The sequence below is a fragment of the Puma concolor genome, chromosome C1 (assembly GCF_028749965.1).
Source record: "Puma concolor isolate L17-30 chromosome C1, mPumCon1.1.hap2, whole genome shotgun sequence".
Classification (NCBI taxonomy): domain Eukaryota; kingdom Metazoa; phylum Chordata; class Mammalia; order Carnivora; family Felidae; genus Puma; species Puma concolor.
The window spans coordinates 65,702,568-65,723,552 of NC_141674.1; the positions used below are offsets into that span (position 1 = coordinate 65,702,568).

The 20,985-nt window shown below is 38.7% G+C and overlaps 1 protein-coding gene and 1 non-coding gene across 2 annotated transcripts in view; one reads left to right on the top strand and one right to left on the bottom strand.

Moving 5' to 3' along the window:
- Positions 1 to 20,985, top strand: part of GIPC2 (GIPC PDZ domain containing family member 2) — an 80,998-nt gene that overhangs the window by 17,928 nt on the left and 42,085 nt on the right. The window contains exon 2 of the mRNA XM_086717369.1: positions 11,945 to 12,125. Coding sequence (XP_086573495.1) covers positions 11,945 to 12,125 — 181 coding nt within the window. The remainder of the gene's footprint in view (positions 1 to 11,944; positions 12,126 to 20,985) is intronic.
- LOC112849056 (U6 spliceosomal RNA) lies at positions 3,429 to 3,532 on the bottom strand. The gene has a single exon (XR_003222505.1). It is a non-coding gene; the product is annotated as a U6 spliceosomal RNA (small nuclear RNA).

The following is a 20,985-nucleotide window of genomic DNA, read 5'->3' on the forward strand; positions in this document are numbered from 1 at the left end:
AGAGAGGGAGAACGTACACCCACATGAGCAGGGGAGGGTCAGAGAGAGAGGGAGTGAGAACATCCCAAGCAGGCTCTGCATGGTCAGTGGGGAACCCAACATGGGGCTCGAATTGATGAACTGTGAGATCATGACCTGAGCCAAACTCAAGAGTCCGACACTTAACAGACTGAGCCACCCAAGCACCCCAGGGTATAACAGATTTTTAATGTTCAGCTTATTGTACTCACACCTGTTAACCATCACCCAGATCAAGGGAAACTTCATTTCTACCACCCAGAAGTCTCCCTTGTACTGTTTCCTAGGCAGTATGCTTCTCCCACAAAGGTAGCCACTACTCTGACCTCTATCACTACAGTTTTGCTCATTCTTGAACCTTCTGTAAGTAGAATCCTATATTATGTACTCTGTCATTTCTGGATTCTTCTGTTGAACATGGTGTCTGGGAGATTGACCTGTGGGTAGGTACTATTACCAACCTCTATTTTACAGATGTAGAAACAGGATAAGGGAAGTTAAGTAGCTTGCTTTAAAGTTATATAGCAGAAAAATTCAGTATTTGAATTTAAGAACTGACTCCAGAGCTGGCATTCCCATCCACTTCACTAAGAATTAGTTGCAGGGGCGCCTGGGTGGCGCAGTCGGTTAAGCGTCCGACTTCAGCCAGGTCACGATCTCGCGGTCTGTGAGTTCGAGCCCCGCATCGGGCTCTGGGCTGATGGCTCAGAGCCTGGAGCCTGTTTCCGATTCTGAGTCTCCCTCTCTCTCTGCCCCTCCCCCGTTCATGCTCTGTCTCTCTCTGTCCCAAAAATAAATAAACATTGAAAAAAAAAAATTTAAAAAAAAAAAAAAAAAAAAAGAATTAGTTGCAAACTTCATGCAACAGAGTATGTTTCAGGTTTTTATTTTGTCCAAATCTTTTCTTTGCTGATGCACTGTCATTTAAAACAAGTCTTAGGAAAGCAACCTCCTTAACTGTAAATAGTACTTTATTTAACTCCCCACTTGATAGAATGGCTATTTTTAGCTCTGCTAAAAGATAGGACTGTGTTGAAGGTTGAGTGGGTGATCAAATGGAAAATCGTGAGTTGGGAAAGTCATGTGGGATTATCTGGGGGAAGCTCAGGACATGAGGCACATGCAGCAATGCCTTTCTAATGTCAGCAGGAAGGGCTTAGAAGTTTTGCAAACATACGTGGATTTTTTAGATCTTAACCTCTGTTCAGAGTTTGTGTTCTTTTTTTCTTGAATGTCTCCTTGAACATGTGCCTGCGTCAGTACGAGTCACTAGCCCTGGGGAGGCAGAACATGATGGCAAAGAGAAAGTGGAGCATACGGCAAACTGCTGACGTAGAATTCAACTTAAAAGAGAAATGAATACGATTAATAGGACTTCTTACAAACTGGGGTGGGGGTAATTTCAAATTTACTGTAAGATTGTAATAATACAGAAGACTTCCATAATACCCTTTACCCATTTCTCCAATTCTTACCACTTGTCACGTTTGCTTTTTTGGTCTAATACACACATGTGTATGTGTATATGTATACATATGTACAAATATAATTTTCAGAACCATTTGAAAAAGTAGAATGCATATATTCCCATTTAGCCTCTAGTATTTCAGAACGTAGTTATTAAGCACAGGGTTTTTTTTCTGTATAGCTAGACAGTGCAATTGTGAAATTCAGAAAATCTAATATTGATAAAATAATTTTTAATGCCTATATTGCATTCCTGTCAGTTGCCTCATATCCTCTGTAGCATTTTTCTTTTCCTTTATAGGTGTAATCCAGGGTCATGAATTTTATTTAGTTGTCTTTTTAATGGTCTTTAGAATAATCCCTCAGCCTTTCATAGAATGAGAAACCTCAAAGAAGCCTGAATTGAGGGACAGTGTGAGAAACGGATTATGTATTTTTGGTAGGAAAATTAGATCAATGATGTGTCCCTCTTGGTGTACCACATGTGCATTATGTTAGCTTGCTTATGACCTTTGTCACTTACCTAAGATATAGTGTCTGCCAGTCTTCATTGCAATGTTATATTTTCCTTTGTAATTAATATTTTTGGGGAGAAACTTTATTTTAAAAATATCATTTTCCTACTTGCACCTTACAGATTGAACATCTGTTGATTGATTTTTGCCTGAATTGATTTTTATTATAATGGTTTCAAGATGGTGAATTTTAAAAAATTCCATCATTTCTTATATATTTAAAACATTCTGTTGATAAAAAGTGGCATGGTTTTTGTTTTTTTGTTTTTTGTTTTTATCAGCATGGATACATGATTTCTCACTTAATGGGTTATAGTCTACAACTGTTGCTTATGCTCAGATTTTCTGAGATTTGGTCTGCCGGAATCTTTCAGCTGGCTTGTGTATCCTTTGACATGTCTCTGATCATTTATTAAGCAGTTGTTCTTCTCTGGCACAACAAGATGTTCTAGGTTCATCTTTTATCTTTTCCCAAGCCTGGAATCAACCATTTTTTCATGGGGCTCTGGTTTTGCTTTTGGTGAGGATTGATATTTCAAAATCAAGATCTGGATGCTAGTTAGACTCCTTCATTGTCACTGGAGTGTCCTTGTTTCTGGGTCTTTTCAGTGATGGGGTTAGAAAACCTATTTTAGAAGTAAATGGACTCAAAATTATGCCTCAAATTTTAATCCTGCCCCATAGGTTTTTTTTTTTTTCCCTTGCCTTCCCTGTTAAAAATATATATATATGCATGTGTATATATATATATACACACATATATATATTTTTTAAAAAGTTGATTATGAGAGAGAGCATGAGTGGGGAAGGGGCAGAGAGGGGGAGAGAGAGAGAATCCCAAGCAGGCTCTGCACTGTCAGTGTAGAGCCTGATGTGGGGTGCAAACCCACAAACCAGAAGATAGTGATCTGAAACCAAGAGTTGATGTTCAACTGACTGAGTTGCCTGGGTGCCCCTATTAAAATACTTTTTAAAATAAAATATTTACTCATTTGCTTAGTCCTACAATATATGCAAAATAGTTTCAGGATTGCTATATCCATATTATGAAGAACCTTAATAATATCCATATTATTAAGAGTTCAAGATTGGTATGCATGTACACACATGTACATACACAAAGTATTCTATTCAGGTTACTTGGAATGGGTTCTTTCCTGTCCCTTTCCCCATTAGGTGATGGTTATTCATTTGAAATACTATTGAATCCACTTCTCTTTGAACTGAGTTTTCTCTGCATCATGTTCTAATTTTTTCTGAAAAATATTAAAATGATTCAAAAGTCTATATTAAAAGACGTTCAGAGATCTGTCACTTTCTCCTGGCCCTCTATCCCATTACTCATTTCTCCCACTCCTTATAAGTAATCATTTTCATTAATTTCTGGCTCACCCTTTCAATGTTTATTTTTGCTAAGATAAGCAGGAGAAAAAAATGGAACATTCCAAGAGTTTGTATGTCATTCTTGTGCAGGGACTGTGTTAATCTTTTCTATATGGTTCCAATTTTAGTATATATGCTAAAGTGAGTACTTGATATCCTTTCAGTAGTGGCTAGAAGTCCAAGTAGGTTAGAGTAGGACAGTGTGGTATAGATTGACAAGGGTAAGGAAGAAGGATTCCATGATCAGGGAGTGGTGATATATAGGAGCAATGGACTTTAGAAGTACACATGCCTGCTTTCAGTCTTAGTCCAACAACTTATTTACTTGGACAAATGATCTTTGATAAGTCATTAAGCTTCTCTGATCCTTCTCTCAAAAGGGAATATTAACACCTATTTCACAGGATTGTGCAGGTATAAAGGAATGATCTATAAAAATCTGATACTGCTATTAAGTTATCAATTAGAAGTCCTAACAAATCATCACATAATTAGATGAGCAGAGAACTGTATTTAATAGTACTATGTAGCTCTGCATTTACACGGACTAAGAAGGAAGTTCACGGAGGTAAATGCCTGCCTTGAGAAACCATTCTCAGCCTAACTTTACACTTCAAGGAACTAGAAAAAGAATTAAACGAAACCCCAAGTTGGTAGATGGAAGGAAATAACAAATATTAGAGCAGAAATAGAGACTAAAAAGACAATAAATCAATGAAACAAAGAGCTGGTTCTTTGAAAAATAATTGACAGACCTTTAGCTAGACTCACAAAAAAGGACTCAAAATCAAATGACAGATGTTACAGTGGAGCCATAGAAATGTAGAGGATAGTAAGAGACTGCTATGAACTATCCTATCTAACAAATTGGACAACGTAAGAAATGAGTAAATTCCTAGAAACCTACAACCTACCAAGACTGATGAAATAAAAAAATCTGAACAGATGGATTCAGTCTCCTTGCTAGTCATCAAAAACTTCCCAACAAAAGCCCAGGACCAGATGGCTCCACTGGTGGATTCTACCAAGCCTTCAGAGAGAAGAATTAATCCCAGTCCTTTTTAAACTCTTCCAAAAATTAGAGTGAACTCCTCCAAACTGCTTTTATGAAGCCAGAATTACCCTGATAGAAAAACCAGACAAGAATGCCCCAAGAAAAAGGCCAGTATTCCTAATAACATAAATGCAAAAATCCTTAATATTAGCAAACCAAATTCAACAATATGTTAAAGGGATCATACATCATGGTCAAGTGGGATTTATTTCAGGGGTGATTAAACACCCATAAATCAGTGTGATATACCACATTAACAATTTTAGTATATGTGCTGCCGAAGCGAGCACTATACCACATTAACAAAAGGATATAAACATTTTTTATCTCAATGGTTGAAGGAAAAAAACATTTGAAAGAATTCAAATGGTAAAAAAAAAAAAAACAAAAAAAAAACTCAACAAAGTGGTATAGAGGGAACATACCTCAACATCCTAAAGGTCCTGTAGGACAAGCTCACAGCTAACATCATCCTTAAAGGAAAAGCTTTCAGTTTTTCTCCACAAAGATCAGGAACAAGGCAAGCATGCTCTCTCTTGCCACTTCTATTCAACACAATATTGGAAGTTCTAGCCAGAGCAGTTAGGCCAGTAAAAGAAATAAAAGGCATCCAAATTGGAGAGGAAAAAGTAAATGGTCACTGCTTGAAGATGATATAGAAAACCTTAAAGACTTTATCCAGAAAACTGTTAGAAGTACTACAGTAAAGTTTCAGGATACAAAATTAATACACAAAAGTCTTGCACTTTTATTTGTGAATAATCTATCAGAAGAATCCATTCCATTTATAATTGTATCAAAAAGAATAAAATATGAGTAAATTTAACCAAGGGGAAAGACCAATAATTGAAAACTATAGGATGTAAGAAAGATACAAATGTAAAGCTATTTCATGTTCATGCATTGGAAGAATTAATGTTGTTAAATGCTAACCATAGCAATATTACAGAGTCAGTGTGATCCCTGTCAAAATTCCAACGGCACTTTTCACAGAAATACAATAGTCCTAAAATTCATATAAACTGTAGAAGACCCGGAATAGCTGAAGCAAGGTTGAGAAAGAACAAAGCTGGAGGCATCACACTCCCTGATTTCAAACTATATTACAAAGCTCTGGTAATTTAAAAAGTGTGGTATTGGCATAGAAACACTGATCACTATGGCAGAATATAGAGCCCAGAAATAAACTTTTGCATCTATAGTCAATTTATAATAAAGGAGCCAAGAATCTACAGTGGAGAAGGGATTCTCTTCAATAAATGGTGCTGGGAAAATTGGATAGCCATCTGCAAAAGAATGAAATTGGATCATTATCTCACATCATACACAAAAATTAATCCAGGATGGACTAAAGACTTGAATTAAAACATGAAACCACAGAACTGGCACAAGAAAACGTGGGGATTAAGCTCTTTGACATAGGTTTTTGGTGATGATTTTTGAATCTGAAAACAAAAGCAAAAGCAAACAAGTTGGACTATATCAAACTAAAAAAAGTCTAATAAAAAATGGGCAAAACTGAATAGACATTTTTCCAAAGAAGACCTAGATGACTACCAGATACATGAAAACATTTTTTTTTTTTTTTAAGTTTGTTTTGGGAGACTGCACGCATGAGTGGGGGAGGGACAGACAGGTAGGGGAGGGAGAATCCCAAGCCAACTCTGCACTGCCGGCATGGAGCCTGGAGGGGTGCTTGAACCCACAAACTGCAAGATCTTGAACTGAAACCAAGAGTTGGATGCTTAACCGACTGAGCCACCCAGGTGCCCCCATGAAAAGATGTTCTAGGTTATTAATCATCAGGGAAATGCAAGTCAAAACCACAATGAGCTGCCACCTCCACCTGTTAGAATGGCTATTACCAAAAAGACTAAAAATAACAAATGTTGATGAGGATGGGACGTTAAGGGAACCCTTGTATACTGTTGATAGGAATGTAACATGCAGCCACTATAGAAAACAATATGGAGTTTTCTTTAAAAAATTAAAAAACTACCATACAATTCAGCAGTTCCACTTCTGGGTATTTATCTGAAGAAAATGAAAACACTAATTTGGAAAGATAAATACACCATGCCTTTGTGTATGGTATTCATTGCAGCTTTACAGTAGTCAGGATACAGAAGCAACCTAAGTGGCCATCAGTTGATAAATGGATAAAGATGTATGTGTATATACACACAATGGAGCGTTAGTATTAGCTGTATAAAAGAATTAAATCTTCCCAGTTTTGGCGGTATAGATGGACCTCAAGGGCATTATGCTAAGTGAAATGTCAGAGAAAGACCTATACTGTAGGATCTATGTCGAATCTAAAACATTTATGTGATTTCTTAAGTTTGAATTAAAGTATGGTGTGGTTTTCACAGGTAAAACTTCTTGCGTAAAAGACAACAGACTTAAACATTTGTGATTTTAGCATCCAAGCCTAGATTTTCCAGAACCAGAGCATATAAATAACCTTATCAGAAAATTCAGAGTATACTTAAAACTAGAAATTCCCAGAATGGTTTAGGACTGCTTGGCAAACACTTATACAGAGGGACAGATGCTAAATATTCTAGGCTTTGTCATAATTTAGGGTCATGCAGTCTGTGGGTGCAACGTCTGTTTGAAGCCCAGTTCTTTTTGTTGTGTTCTTTTCATCAGTATTCATTGTACCTTGGTATCCTCATTTGTTAATGGAATGAGGCTTGTTGTGAGGACTAAGTGAAATAACTGTTTATAATTAAGAACGTTACATTATCATGAGCATAGTCTGAGGACAGTGTTAAGATCAGCAGCACAGATCTCAAACTTGCTGACCATGGCAGCAGGGCGTGCAGCTCAAACAATCTTGAATGTGATACCTAAGATTTTGAGGAGGGTGGGATGCTGCCCCTAGAGTTCCGGTGTCTGTGATTAGCAGGTTTTATAAGCATATGCGATGAAATAACGGAGAATAATAATTCTCTGAGGTGGCTAGGATCCTTTGAGTTTAATAATGCTGTAAATCCTATCTTTTAAAAATTTGTCTTCTCTGCTTTTTTGCAGTATAAAGATGAGATAAAACCAGATTAGGCAAAGTTTTAAGTAGTACAGAGGATATTAAGTGACTCACTAAATATAAGCATAGCATTAATATCTTTTTTCCATCCTTTGTGTTCAAGTAGCATTTTTAGCAAGATTATTAATCTCTGTCATGTTATAATATGATTATCAAAGCATATATTCCAGAAACTTGTCTCAATTACTACCTCATTCTTTATTTTATGAATTTAAGAGGCTAAAGCTTAGGTAACCCACAACGTCTATAATCTGTGTCTTCCACTTCTGTATCTGATTCACCTTATGGTGTTCAGGTTTCTTACACTGATTTTCCTGTCTCTTCATACCAGATCCTTATCTGCTACTTCTGTTTATTTACCTGTGCTTTGATGTTTTTCTTGCCCACCTGGATTCTCACCTTGCTACTTGGACTTCTGGTAACTGCCTTTCCTCCTTCTGTCTAGATACTCTTCTAGTGACTTCTGTGACTACTTCTAGGCCCAAGACAGTGTAGATTTTTGTTCCTCTGACCTTTAATTTATTAGTAAGATTTATACATGTCTGTAAAGTTTTTCATTTAATTAATTTTATATACTACTTATTAATAAAACTGTGACAAATCTAAAAACATGTGATAGGACACTGAAATTTGTGTGTTGTTGTTCAAAGAAAAAAAATAGGTTCAGAAGGTATGAAGAGATAGATGAGAGTAAAATTTAAGGAGTCCATATTTATGTATAGATTTTCACACTCTCTAATGGCTTAAGAATGGGTAGATAACAGGATATTTAATAGTTTTTTTTTTTGTTTGTTTCTTTAGACTCTAGTCTTCTTAAAAATCTTGTTTATTTTTCTGTGACCTTTTAGAAATTCCAGTTGTACTTAGTGGTTGCTGTGGTTACTCTTAATTCTATTAACTTGTAATGTTAATATGGACCCCTAATAAAACAGTGTCAGATTATAAATTTCTCATTTCTTTTATAATTGACTATTCGTAATGATAATGAGCTCTGAATTGGTATTATTTCACTTGCATAAAGCATATTAATAGTTACTATTATAATGAACATAGCATTGTTCTTAAAATTTGGGGGTGAAATAGAAGCCTATTGTGAATTTTGGTATATAGTAATAAAACTTAAAAATGCCCAACCTTCCCAGGTTACCCTTTTACAATTTTCTTTTTTCTAATGATAATTATAGAGATGCTGGGGTACATGAGTTTTGCTATTAACTCTTAGATGCGGTGATCATACTGCGGATTCAGAAGAAGTTATTACTCCACTTGGTAAGAGTAGGGAATGCATATGCTTTTTTTTTTTTTAATATGAAATTTATTGCCAGATTGGTTTCCATACAACACCCAGTGCTCATCCCAACAGGTGCCCTCCTCAATGCCCATCCCCCCATCAACCCTCCCTCCCACCCCCCATCAACCCTCAGTTTATTTTCAGTCTTTGAGTCTCTTACGGTTTGCCTCCCTCCCTAACTTTTTTTCCCCTCCCCCTCCCCCATGGTCTTCTGTCAAGTTTCTCAGGATCCACATAAGAGTGAAAACATATGGTATCTGTCTTTCTCTGTATGACTTATTTCACTTAGCATAACAGTCTCCAGTTCCATCCACGTTGCTACAGAGGGCCATATTTAATTCTTTCTCCTTGCCAAGTAGTATCCCATTGTATGTATAAACCACATCTTTATCCATTCATCAGTGGACGGACATTTAGGCTCTTTCCGTAATTTGGCTATTGTCGAAAGTGCTGCTATAAACATTGGGGTACAAGTGCCCCTATGCATCAGCACTCCTGTATCCCTTGGGTAACTTCCTAGCAGGGCTATTACTGGGTCATAGGGTAGATCTATTTTTAATTTTTTGAGGAACCTCCACACTGTTTTCCGGGGTGGCTGTACCAGTTTGTATTCCCACCAACAGTGCAAGAGGGTTCCCGTTTCTCCACATCCTCTCCAGCATCTAGAGTCTCCTGATTTGTTCATTTTGACCACTCTGACTGGTGTGAGGTGATATCTGAGTGTGGTTTTGATTTGTATTTCCCTGATGAGGAGTGACATGAGCATCTTTCCATGTGCCTGTTAGCCATCTGGATGTCTTCTTTAGAGAAGTGTCTATTCATGTTTTCTGCCCATTTCTTCACTGGATTATTTGTTTTTCAGGTGTGGAGTTTGGTGAGTTCTTTATAGATTTTGGATACTAGCCCTTTGTCCGATATGTCATTTGCAAATATCTTTTCCCATTCCGTTGGTTGCCTTTTGCTTTTGTTGATTATTTCCTTTGCAGCGCAAAGCTAAAAAGCTTCATGAGGTCCCAATAATTCATTTTTGCTTTTAATTCCCTTGCGTTTGGAGATGTGTCAAGTAAGAAATTGCTGCGGCTGAGGTTAGAGAGGTTTTTTCCTGCCTTCTCCTCTAGGGTTTTGATGGTTTCGTGTCTCACATTCAGGTCCTTCATCCATTTTGAGTTTATTTTTGTGAATGGTATAAGAAAGTGGTCTAGGGGCGCCTGGGTGGCGCAGTCGGTTAAGTGTCCGACTTTAGCCAGGTCATGATCTCGCGGTCCGTGAGTTCGAGCCCCGCGTCAGGCTCTGGGCTGATGGCTCAGAGCCTGGAGCCTGTTTCCGATTCTGTGTCTCCCTCTCTCTCTGCCCCTCCCCCGTTCATGCTCTGTCTCTCTCTGTCCCAAAAATAAATAAACGTTGAAAAAAAAAAATTAAAAAAAAAAAAAAAAAAAAAGAAAGTGGTCTAGTTTCATTCTTCTGCATATTGCTGTCCAGTTCTCCCAGCACCATTTGTTAGAGACTGTCTTTTTTCCATTGGATATTCTTTCTTTGTCAAAGATTAGTTAGCCATACTTTTGTGGGTCCAATTCTGGAGTCTCTATTCCATTGGTCTATGTGTCTGTTCTTGTGCCAATACCAAGCTGTGTTGATGATCACAGCTTTGTTGTAGAGGCTAAAGTCTGGGATTGTGATGCCTCCTGCTTTGGTCTTCTTCTTCAATATTACTTTGGCTATTTAGGGTCTTTTGTGGTTCCATACAAATTTTAGGATTGCTTGTTCTAGCTTCGGGAAGATTGCTGGTGCAATTTTGATTGGGATTGCGTTGAATGTGTAGATGGCTTTGGGTAGTATTGATATTTTAACAATATTCTTTCAATCTATGAGCACAGAATTTTTCCATTTCTTTGTATCTTTTTCAGTTTCCTTCATAAGCTTTCTATAGTTTTCAGCATACAGATCTTTTACATCTTTGGTTAGGTTTATTCCTAGGTATCTTATGATTCTTGGTGCAATTGTGAATGGGATCAGTTTGTTTGTCTTTTGGTTGCTTCATTATTAGTGTATAAGAATGCAACTGGTTTCTGTACGTTAATTTTGTATCCTGTGACTTTGCTGAATTAATGTATCAGTTCTAGCAGACTTCTGGTGGAGTCTATCGGATTTTCCATGTATAATATCATGTCATCTGCAAAAAGTGAAAGCTTAACTTCATCTTTGCCAATTTTGATGCCTTTGATTTCCTTTTGTTTTCTGATTGCTGATGCTAGCACTACCCTTATGTTAAACAACAGTGGTGAGAGTGGACATCCTGTAGTGTTCCTGATCTCGGGGAAAGCTCTCAGTTTTTCCCCATTGAGGATGATATTAGCTGTGGGCTTTTCATAAATGGCTTTTATGATGTTTAAGTATGTTCCTTCTATCCCAACTTTCTCAAGGGTTTTTATTAAGAAAGGATGCTGAATTTTGTCAAATGCTTTTTCTGCATCGATTGACAGGATCATATGGTTCTTATCTTTTCTTTTATTAATGTGATGTATCACATTGATTTGTGAATATTGAACCAGCCCTGCAGCCCAGGAATGAATCCCACTTGATCATGGTGAATAATTCTTTTTATACGCTGTTGAATTTGATTTGCTAGTATCTTGTTGAGAATTTTTACATCCATATTCATCAGGGATACTGGCGTATAGTTCTCTTTTTTTGCTGGGTCTCTGGTTTGGGAATCAAAGTAATGCTGGCTTCATAGAATGAGTCTGGAAGTTTTCTTTCCCTTCCTATTTTTTGGAACAGATCTTTCCAAGCTTCAATTTTTCAGTCTATGGTCTGAGGGTCTTCTAAAGGTTGTTGAAATTAAATGAGATGGCAAACGTAAAGTGCTTAGTTCAGAGCTCAGCATATGTAACAACACCTACTATAGAAGCAGGAGAGTAACACCTTAACGATTCTTAGGGGAGTAACCGAGAGGATTTGAGGAGAAGTTTCTTGGAGGAGGTATGATGATTGATGGAGCAGAGTTCTGAATGAGGTATGGTGGTTGTCATTTGTTGCCTGGTCTTTATCTTTAACTGAGCATTAAGCTGCATTGTGAATATGTCAATACATATAATGTCTCGGGGGCATAAAAAGGAATGTTATACAGTTCCATTTTGTATTAAGTGTTATCCTTAATTTTCTTTCAGAGAATTAAAGATGGTAGCCTAATTGACTCCATTAAAACCATCTGTGTGGGGGATCATATTGAATCCATAAATGGAGAAGATATCATTGGGTGGCGTCACTATGATGTTGCTAAAAAGTTAAAGGAATTAAAAAAAGATGAACCCTTTACCTTGAAGTTAATAGAACCTAAGAAGGCATTTGGTAAGTTTGGGTGTGTGTATGTGTGTGAAGTGTTCCCTTCCCTGGCTTGTCTTTCTAAGGGTAGTGAGCACTGAGATGTGGTGCCATGTGATTTAGTATATCCATTAAGGATATAGAGAATGAGAGCACTACTTATAAGGGAAACAACTATTCAAGGAGAAAGAATTGCCTAAAAAGACATTTTCTGAAAGACCTTTGGAGTTACAAAGTCTGATGTCGAGTGACTTTGTGGCTGTTCCAGACTCCAAGAACGGCACATTGTAATGCATTCATCTTGCTGAGGAGTAAAATTTTTGACTGGGCTCTCTAAGCCATAACTATTGTTCGTGGACCTTAACAGCAAAAACTTTTAGTTACACTTAGAATTGGTATTTAAAATAGTTATCTAGTCTATTTTAAAGACTTACTTCAATACTTTTTCGCCATTAGCATTTTGAATTTGGCAGCATGGGATGGTATGAAATTACTTCCACTTTGGTGTGACATCTGTAGTTGCTTGGTTTTAGCCATGGCAGCTGTGTTCCAACTGTTCAAACCCCTAGGGCTATCTCATCTACAGGAAAATGTGCCAGCTTCTCCTGACTATCCAGCACTATTTTAATAAGCCAAATGACGGCCTCTGGTGTTCATCAGTGTTGAAATATCTTTAGCAGAATCATTCTAGGCTGCCCTTACTCATCCATGACCCCACCCAACTTCTGTTTTTCCCTTTGCTCACAGAACATAAATATTCCTTATAGTTTGTTTCTAATGGATATTTTCTCAGGGCAGTAAATAAAAATGATGGGAGAATGCAGTGGGTCTGGGGAATTACATTTCCCCTCCCTTAACAAGTAAGCGACAGATACTATCCATATGGAAGTGGAAATTCTCTGCTTCCAAGCGATTCTGTGCCATTTAATAGAAATACGGTGTAGGTTATATTACTTGTGGGAGCGGGGTTACATAGATGTAAGAAAAGAATGCCTTGCACTGAGCGATGTACAGAATTAGTGAACCACTATATTGTATACCTGAAACTAATGTAACACTGTATGTTAACTATACTGGAATTAAAATAACTTAAACAAACAAACATTGGGGGTGGGGGGAAAGAATCCCTTATTCCAGTGCTGCTCCTGGAAGGACCATCCTAGGAGACCATGCTATCGATACTGTGATTCTGTGTGGTGTGCAACCAAGCTTCTGAGTACACTTGTCACAGAGGAAGGTGGGCACACTCAGGTTTCTGTCCACCTCCTTGTGAACTGGCTTTGTTTGCTACCCAGTTCCCCAGATCATAACCTATAAACTGATTGGATATAAGCAGTTTGATTTGATTTAGACTTTTCATAAATCAGTTCTTCTCTTAGTACAACTCAAGGAATATAATTTTTTCCTACATTTGTCTCTAGCACATAATCTGTTTTTCAGAATTAATCTCTATTTTTACCTATTGTCTGCATTGAAATTTTGTGGTCCCTGTATCTTTGTAGAAAGTTGCTGATATACATTAATTTGGATGCTTGGTTGATATTAGTCTTGGATGTTACAGAGGTCATTGTATTTAGCTATTATTGCTCCATGATTAGATTTTTTTCCCTTTTAATACTGGAGACACATGTATAGATGGATAAACCCCCACACTGCCTTATGTGCTAGCTACTATTGAACCTGCTCTGTATTGCTCCTATGAATTCTGTGTACACATTTGAGGACACTGGGTAGGATTTTCCTAGTGGGGGTATATTATTTCTGTATCCCAAATTCTGGTGGTGCTGTGGTTAGGACATGTGGTTAGGACATGTAGAAATTGATTTTGGAGTAATGATAGGTTTTATTTTCCAAAGTTACTGTGGCAGCTTAACTCTACTTAAATCTGCTGATCAATATGCATTATCTCCTCTGGGTTGGTACTTGACTTTGGGCCATAGCCTGAGGGTTTTTCTCTGAGAAATAGGCCTTGCTACTCTGTCCTTCAGCCTTTAATTTTGCTGCTTTTTGCCTCTGGGATAAAGGCAGTAGTAGTTGTTTCTTTTCTTTGACTTCATCCCAGTGCTTGGTGCTTTTCCCAGAAGGGAGTATACATCAAGAGGTACTTAGGGGATCTAGCTTCCCCCAGTTCTCTTGGTTCTGATCTTATTTTTTGCTGTTTCCTTCTATCCTGGATCTTATAGCATTGTCATTGATGGATTGATTCAAATTCATTGTCCTTCATGATTATCTGACTTTGTTGTCTTGGATTCCCACAGAAGAAAAGGCCAGTGTAGGTGAGGCAGAACGTTCTCATCTCTGTGATCACATAGGCTGCCTAGGCTGAAGTGAAGTCATTTCTAGGATTGTACTGAAAGCTGTTGAAATAGCCATACACTCTAGTATTTTGACGTTTGCCTGCCAACTTCCCTAAAGATTTAGCCTGGGGAGGCATGTGGACTGGGTTCCAGAATGCAAGGAGGAAGAGTGCAGTTGGCTGCTTTGCAATGGTGTAATAAAGATGATGAATGCAACTTTCAGACATGGATGGGGGAATCCTTACAGCCTGCTCCCATTTTCATAGGTCCACCACATCCCACTTCTGGGGGCCATTATATATGCCAAGATTCTTTGAGAGCTACAGAATAAACACTTCCTAGTTTATTGAAAACCCATTTTGTTTGTTTTTTTAGAAGACTATCAGGTCTCAGAAACAGACTGTGTCAGTCAAGCCTTGGGAAGGTCGGGAGCTAAGGCCATTTCAGGGATGTTTGAACCAGGCACCTTTCATGGCACTGAATTAACTCCCTTTAGGTATTTCCTATCTTCATGTTTCTCCACTGAGGATTCAGATTCCTCAGAGAGGGAGGGACACTGATTAAGTCATGTTCCATCTTGATAGTGAAGAAGGCAGCGTTACATGATCAGTAGGCCCACCAAAATCATGCAGGACAGGAGGGAGAGGTTTCCTTTTGGGTAGGAAAAAGTAGCAGATGTTCATTTTGCCGTTTCTCCTAAGTTATTACCTTGTTTAGTGGAGTGTGTTGGTGTTCTTTTGACTTTGAATCTGACCATACCCATGCATGATACTATGAGGCTGGGTGTGTAGAATGGATATGGAGGGGGGTGCCTGGGTGGCTCAGTCTGTAAAGCATTTGACTCTTGATCTCAGCTCAGATCTCGATCTCAGGGTCGTGAATTCAGGCCCTGTGTTGGCTCCAGGCTGGGCGTGAAGCCTACTTAAAAAAAAGAATGGATGTGGAGGGAGGCAGGATATTGTCAATTGGCTTTGCATGTCTGGTCTTAAGGATTTTTTTTTTTAATTTTAAGTAATCTTTACACCCAGCATGAGGCTTGCTCAAATTTAACACCCTGAGATCAGGAGTCTCATGCTCTACCAACTGAGCCAGACAGGCACCCTGCATCAAGCTTTCTTTTAGGGAAAGGGTGAAAGCGACATTCTTAGTGCTGGTCACCAGATTTGGAAAGGACAACAATCCAGATTTGGACTATACTTCTGAGAAGATCTTTCATTTATCGTCTCCCACAGATAACTTAAGAATCTGCTGTGTTCTGGGAACTCCATTAGGCACAGTGGATACTAAGAAAGAAGGCTATAGTTCTTACCTTTTGAGGAGTTCACAGTTTAGCAGGAGGCTGTTGTTCAGTGAATTTTGCCCCCTAAAATTCATGTGTTGAAATCCTAATCTCCACTACCTCAAAATGTAACTGTATTTTGAGATAAGGTCTTTAAGGAGGTAATTAAATTAAAATGAGATCATTAGGGTGAGCCCTGATCCAATATGACTGGTATAAGAAGAGGAAATTTGGACATAAATACACATAGAGAATGCCATGTGACCACGAAGATCTCTACGAGTCAAGAAGAGTGGTCTTAGAAGAAAGCAACCTTGGTGTTGGCTTGATCTCGGACTTTTCTAGAACTGAGAAAATGATTTCTTATGTTTAAGATAGGTGGTCTTTTGTACTTGCCCTAGGAAACTAACACAGAAGCCAATAGGCTTAAAAAAAAAATCACAGTGCAAATTCTTTGACTATAGCAGTATGGGCTCCCTAGTAATCTAGAAGGTACAGGTGGGGTATCTTAGCTGTCCTTTGGCCTTGGGTATATGGCAAGAACATCCTGATGTTTTCATTCAATAGATGTTTGATCAGTTAGTACATGTTGGTCTTCGGATATTAATCGCTGACATAGTTTCTTGAGAGTCCACTGTATTCCATCACGATATTACCTGCTTGGTCTATCTGTGAATAAGATCTAATTCTTGCCTTTAAGCAGCTCAGATCTAGTGGGAAGAGATGGATATGAAAAGAAAGAAATCCAATAGAGTGTTAGAGGTGCTAACATGTATTGGAGGCATAAAAGTGGGAGACATCAGGTCTACCTAAGAGTTGAGGAAAAGCTTTCTGGAGAAAGGATTTGAGCTGAATCTTAAAAGAGGTGTGCTCAGTAAACGAATTAGGAAAGGTTGTCCCAGGGAGTGAGAATACAATAAGGGTGTGGAGGCATGGGGCAGTATCCTATGTTTGGGAATAAGCATGTATGTCAGTGTGATTCCAATAGAGGTTATAGGTGGTTGTGTGGCAAGAGACGAAGCTCAAGGGTCAGTAGAGACCAAATAATCAAGACCCTTATATGTGAAGATAAAGAGTGGGCAATGAAGGGGCTTAAGCAGGAGAGTGACATGATGAGACTTGGCTTTTAGACAGTTTGGAGACTGTGTCAAAGCGGGGGGTGGTTTATGAGATAGTGGTCAACGAAATCCATGAAGATTCTATTGTGTAGGTTGCAGAGAGAGAAGGTGAAATCCTGAATTAAGGTAGTACCGGTAGGTATGGAGATGAGAAATGGTTCTGAGGAATAGACAGTGGCGTGCTGGAGCCATTTGTGCACATCTCTTCCAAGCTCCACATTTAGTGACATCATTTACATCACAGACATAGAAAAGTGCTGCAAGTCAGGACTTTTTTTTTTTAAGCTTGGAGAGCTGATGGTTAAACATTTATCTGTGTACTAGTGAATATTAAGAAGGTAGAATTGGCAACTCATTGTAGAGGTAAAAGATATTGCAAATGATGACCCACAGATGTGGCTTGGGTGAGGGATTGTAGTGCCATTCTTTAAGATGAGGAAAACTGGAAGAGAAACATTTTGGGTGAGAAGATAGGGAAGAGAGACTATACTTACAGTATAATTTTGGGCCTGAGGAATTTGAAACTTGTGGGAAAATTTAGTTGGCAATGTGTAAGAGGTAGACAGGTGTCGAGAACTGGAGCCTCGGGGATGGGATTTAGGAGTAATTTCAAGCTGTGGAAATCCCATCACTCAGAGGAGTAAGAGAAAAAGATCAAACCTAGAGCTGTGGGGGAAGCCCAGCCTTTCTGGAGTAGAGAGAGGAGGGGCCAGCACAGTGAGGAATGGCCAGACCTGGAGGAGACAGCTTTTGGATGCCCTTTCCCCAAGCACTCAAGAGCCCAGTACTTGTCCCAAGAGCAGATGTTCCACTGCAGCTTTTTCCTGAGTTGGCGGTGGGGCTCTGAGGGGGAGCTAAAGGCTATTTTAAGACACACCCTCAGATTCTCCTGTGTTGATCAGAGTTTAAATCACTGTTCATCCAGTGGATCTCAACCGGTATGTTTAAAACACCAAGTAGGGGCACCTGGGTGGCTCAGTCTGTTAAGCGTCTGACTTCGACTCAGGTCATGATCTCACGGTTTGTGAGTTTGAGTCCTGCATTGGGTTCTCTGCTGTTAGAGCAGAGCCTGCTTTGGATTCTCTGTCCTCTTCCATTTGCCACTCCCCTGCTCATTTTCTATCTTGGTCTGTCTCTTTCAAAAATAAACATTATAAAAAAAACCCAAAACACAAAGTAGAATAGAATCGGAAACTTCATAGTGCTTTGTGCCTAGTAAGGGTAGGTTACACTGTACGTGTCAGTTACATTTTGTATATTTGTGTTTCAATTATGTATATATTTGTAATTGTGTTATGATATGTGTATTTGTCACTGTGGGTCATAGCAAAAAAATGATAAAAATGGAAGCCACTGGTTTAAATGATTCCTTGTTAAAAATTTGTAGCTTGAGAAATCTTTCCCATACCTAACATGGTTTCTCCTGGTCAGCTGCTTTCTGATCCAAATTTTTCTCCTTCTAGCCATGAGTTGATGGCAGCCTTCCCAGTCCTTATCAAGTATCGGGTGGAATGTCTCTAGTGATATTTTTTTTAGGGCATGGCTCACTTCCTTTCCCTTTTTGCCAATGAAAAGGAACATGTCTCCACAATGAGCTCAACACTGCAGGGTTTGCCCTGTAAACCTAGACTTTCCCAAGACTGTGAAAACCACTCTTCCATTTAGCTGGCTCTAAGACTAGACTAGTTCAACTGGTTTGTTTCCTGTGCGGCCTTTTAACTGCAGAAAAATAACTGTTAAATCTCTGAAACTTTGGTTGTTTTACTTGGATGATTCTCTATGTATCCCAGAGAAGTTCTTTAATTTGTAATTGTTGCCCTTTATGGAAAGATGTTTGTGGAAGAAGGCCTGAAGTATTTTTTGTAAATTGTTTTCAAAATCAGAAAGGGAGTTAAAAGAAAAGTGTACCTCCTAAAGCATTAATAGTCTTTGCTTTGGGGTTAGATTTTGTAACAGATCTCTGGGCTATGTCTTCTTTTAGAGGCTTCATTTCTGTGCTATGTGTCTATCAGAATAGGATGTTCAGTATGTGAAGTACGTCTGAGTCCTTTGAGTCATTCACAGCTGGAAAACTCGGACCTCATCTGTGTGATTCAGCTTCACTGATGTGCTCCTTTTCAAAGACTAAGTCTATTTGATATTAAGACAGAAACTTTGGCTTTTAAGTTTTAGATGACTTTTTAGATAGTATTTTTTAAGTGTTTGAAATGTCTATTTTTCATGCTATTTCTAGTGAAAAAGTTTCAACCAACAAATGCTTTTAGTGCCTTTTCATGTATACTGAATTCTACAAAACATACTGGGGAATATGGTAAAAGTTACTGAAGAGAAAGTACGAGTAATTAAGTATATAGACTGTCACGTTTGGACTCTGTGATCATGTGGCATTGGATTAAACTTTGTGACTTGGTCTCTTCATATAAAAAGTGAAAATGATAATAGTATTTATCCTATCAGGCCACTGCGAGGGTTAAATGATTAAATACATGAAAAAAGAACAGAACAGTCCCTGACACCTAGTAAGTATTCAATGTAAGTTTTATTACTATTATTATGAAGGTGGAACCTTTCTGTAAGGGGTGATTTTAGGAACAAGACAAACACATGTGAAACTTGAAAAGTAATGGAGATGAGTTGGTGATTAGCACGTTATTTGTTGGGAACTCTGGCACGGTTCCAGATCTCGAAAAGACCTACGATGATATCCTATCTCCTATCAATGAGATATATCTGTATGTCCTTATAGTAGCTGCCTGCCATTCACTTTTCTAAGTACTTTCTATGTTGGAAATCACTTAATCCTTTCAACCATGCTAGAATATGAAGCAGTTTGTCCAAGGTTTTAGACTAGTGAGTGATGGAGGCAGCCTTCTAACCCATGCAGTGAGCCTTCAGAGCCAGCTTTCTAACAACTGTTGCAGATACGTCTGTACGTTTGCTGTCCTCAAGGAGCTTCCAATTTATAGGAGGCAGATATATTAAGAATCAAGTAATTCTACTAATAGCAGTAAGGTACCATTTATTGAAGGCTTATAGGAAGCAATAAAGAGCATAGACTGAGACAAATTGCTTGGGTTTAATTCCTATCTCTGCTGCTTGTTATCTATGTGATTTTGGACCATGTACTCCCTCTGTTCCTGTTTACTTATCTATAAAGCCTTGTGAGATTAGATGAGTTAATATATGTAAAGTACTTAGAATAGTGCTTGGCACATAGTGCTACATAAATGTAAGTCATTACTAATAGGACTGTTATGGCCTGATTTAATCATCATGCCATTCCTGAGAGAGTTTTTCAGATAAGTAAACTGAGACTTTGGGCAGTTAAATACCTTGCTGAGGTCACCCAACGGTGGATGGGAAGTGCAAGTACAGTACTCCATTCCTGTTTGCTCCTGAGGCTTGTATTAACATTGGATGTTTCTGCCTTTCTAGAATACAACACAAGCCAGGGTATGTGCTAGAAAAACGTTTAAAGTGCAGTTCGGCTGAGAGCTGACTGTCCATGACTGGGAAGGGTTCTAAAGCTTCGACAGTGATGGGGGCTGGGAGAAATGGTAAGATGGGGAAGGAACTTCCCCAAAGAGAAAGCCATGGTTTTTGGTAGGTTCCACCAGAATCAAGGACCAGGGTCCTATTTCCATGTAACTCCCCGTAAGAGGTGACAGGATGCCTGATAGAGTTCCATAGGATATTAGAGACTTAAGAACTGTGGCCTTGTGGGGCACCTAGGTGGTGGCTCAGCTGGTTGAAAATCCAGCTTTGGCTTGGGGCATAATTCTGTGGTTGGTGAGTTCAAGCCCCTCATCGGGCTTGCTACTGTCAGCAGAGAGCCTGCTTCAGATCCATCGTCCCCCTCTGTCTCTCCTGCTTGTGTGCTCACTATCTAAAAACAAAAACAAAAGAACCTTCCAAAGAACAAAACTGTAGCCTTGCAGGCGTGAGGTCAAGATTGCCCTGTGTCCTGGGCTTAGGCTACAAGTGTACACACTGACTTGGACATAGTTTCAGACTGTAGGGTTTTTGTTGGACTGAGCCCATTCGCAGCCCTCTTGATGCTCAGAGAGGGAAGAGAGACTTCAAAAACAAAGCTAAGGCTCGGTTTCTCACCACACCTCTGGAATGAGGGGCTCCGAATCCTGTTCAGTCTGACCTTTCTTATACCCAAAATTGTGGAGTAAAATTTTAAATCC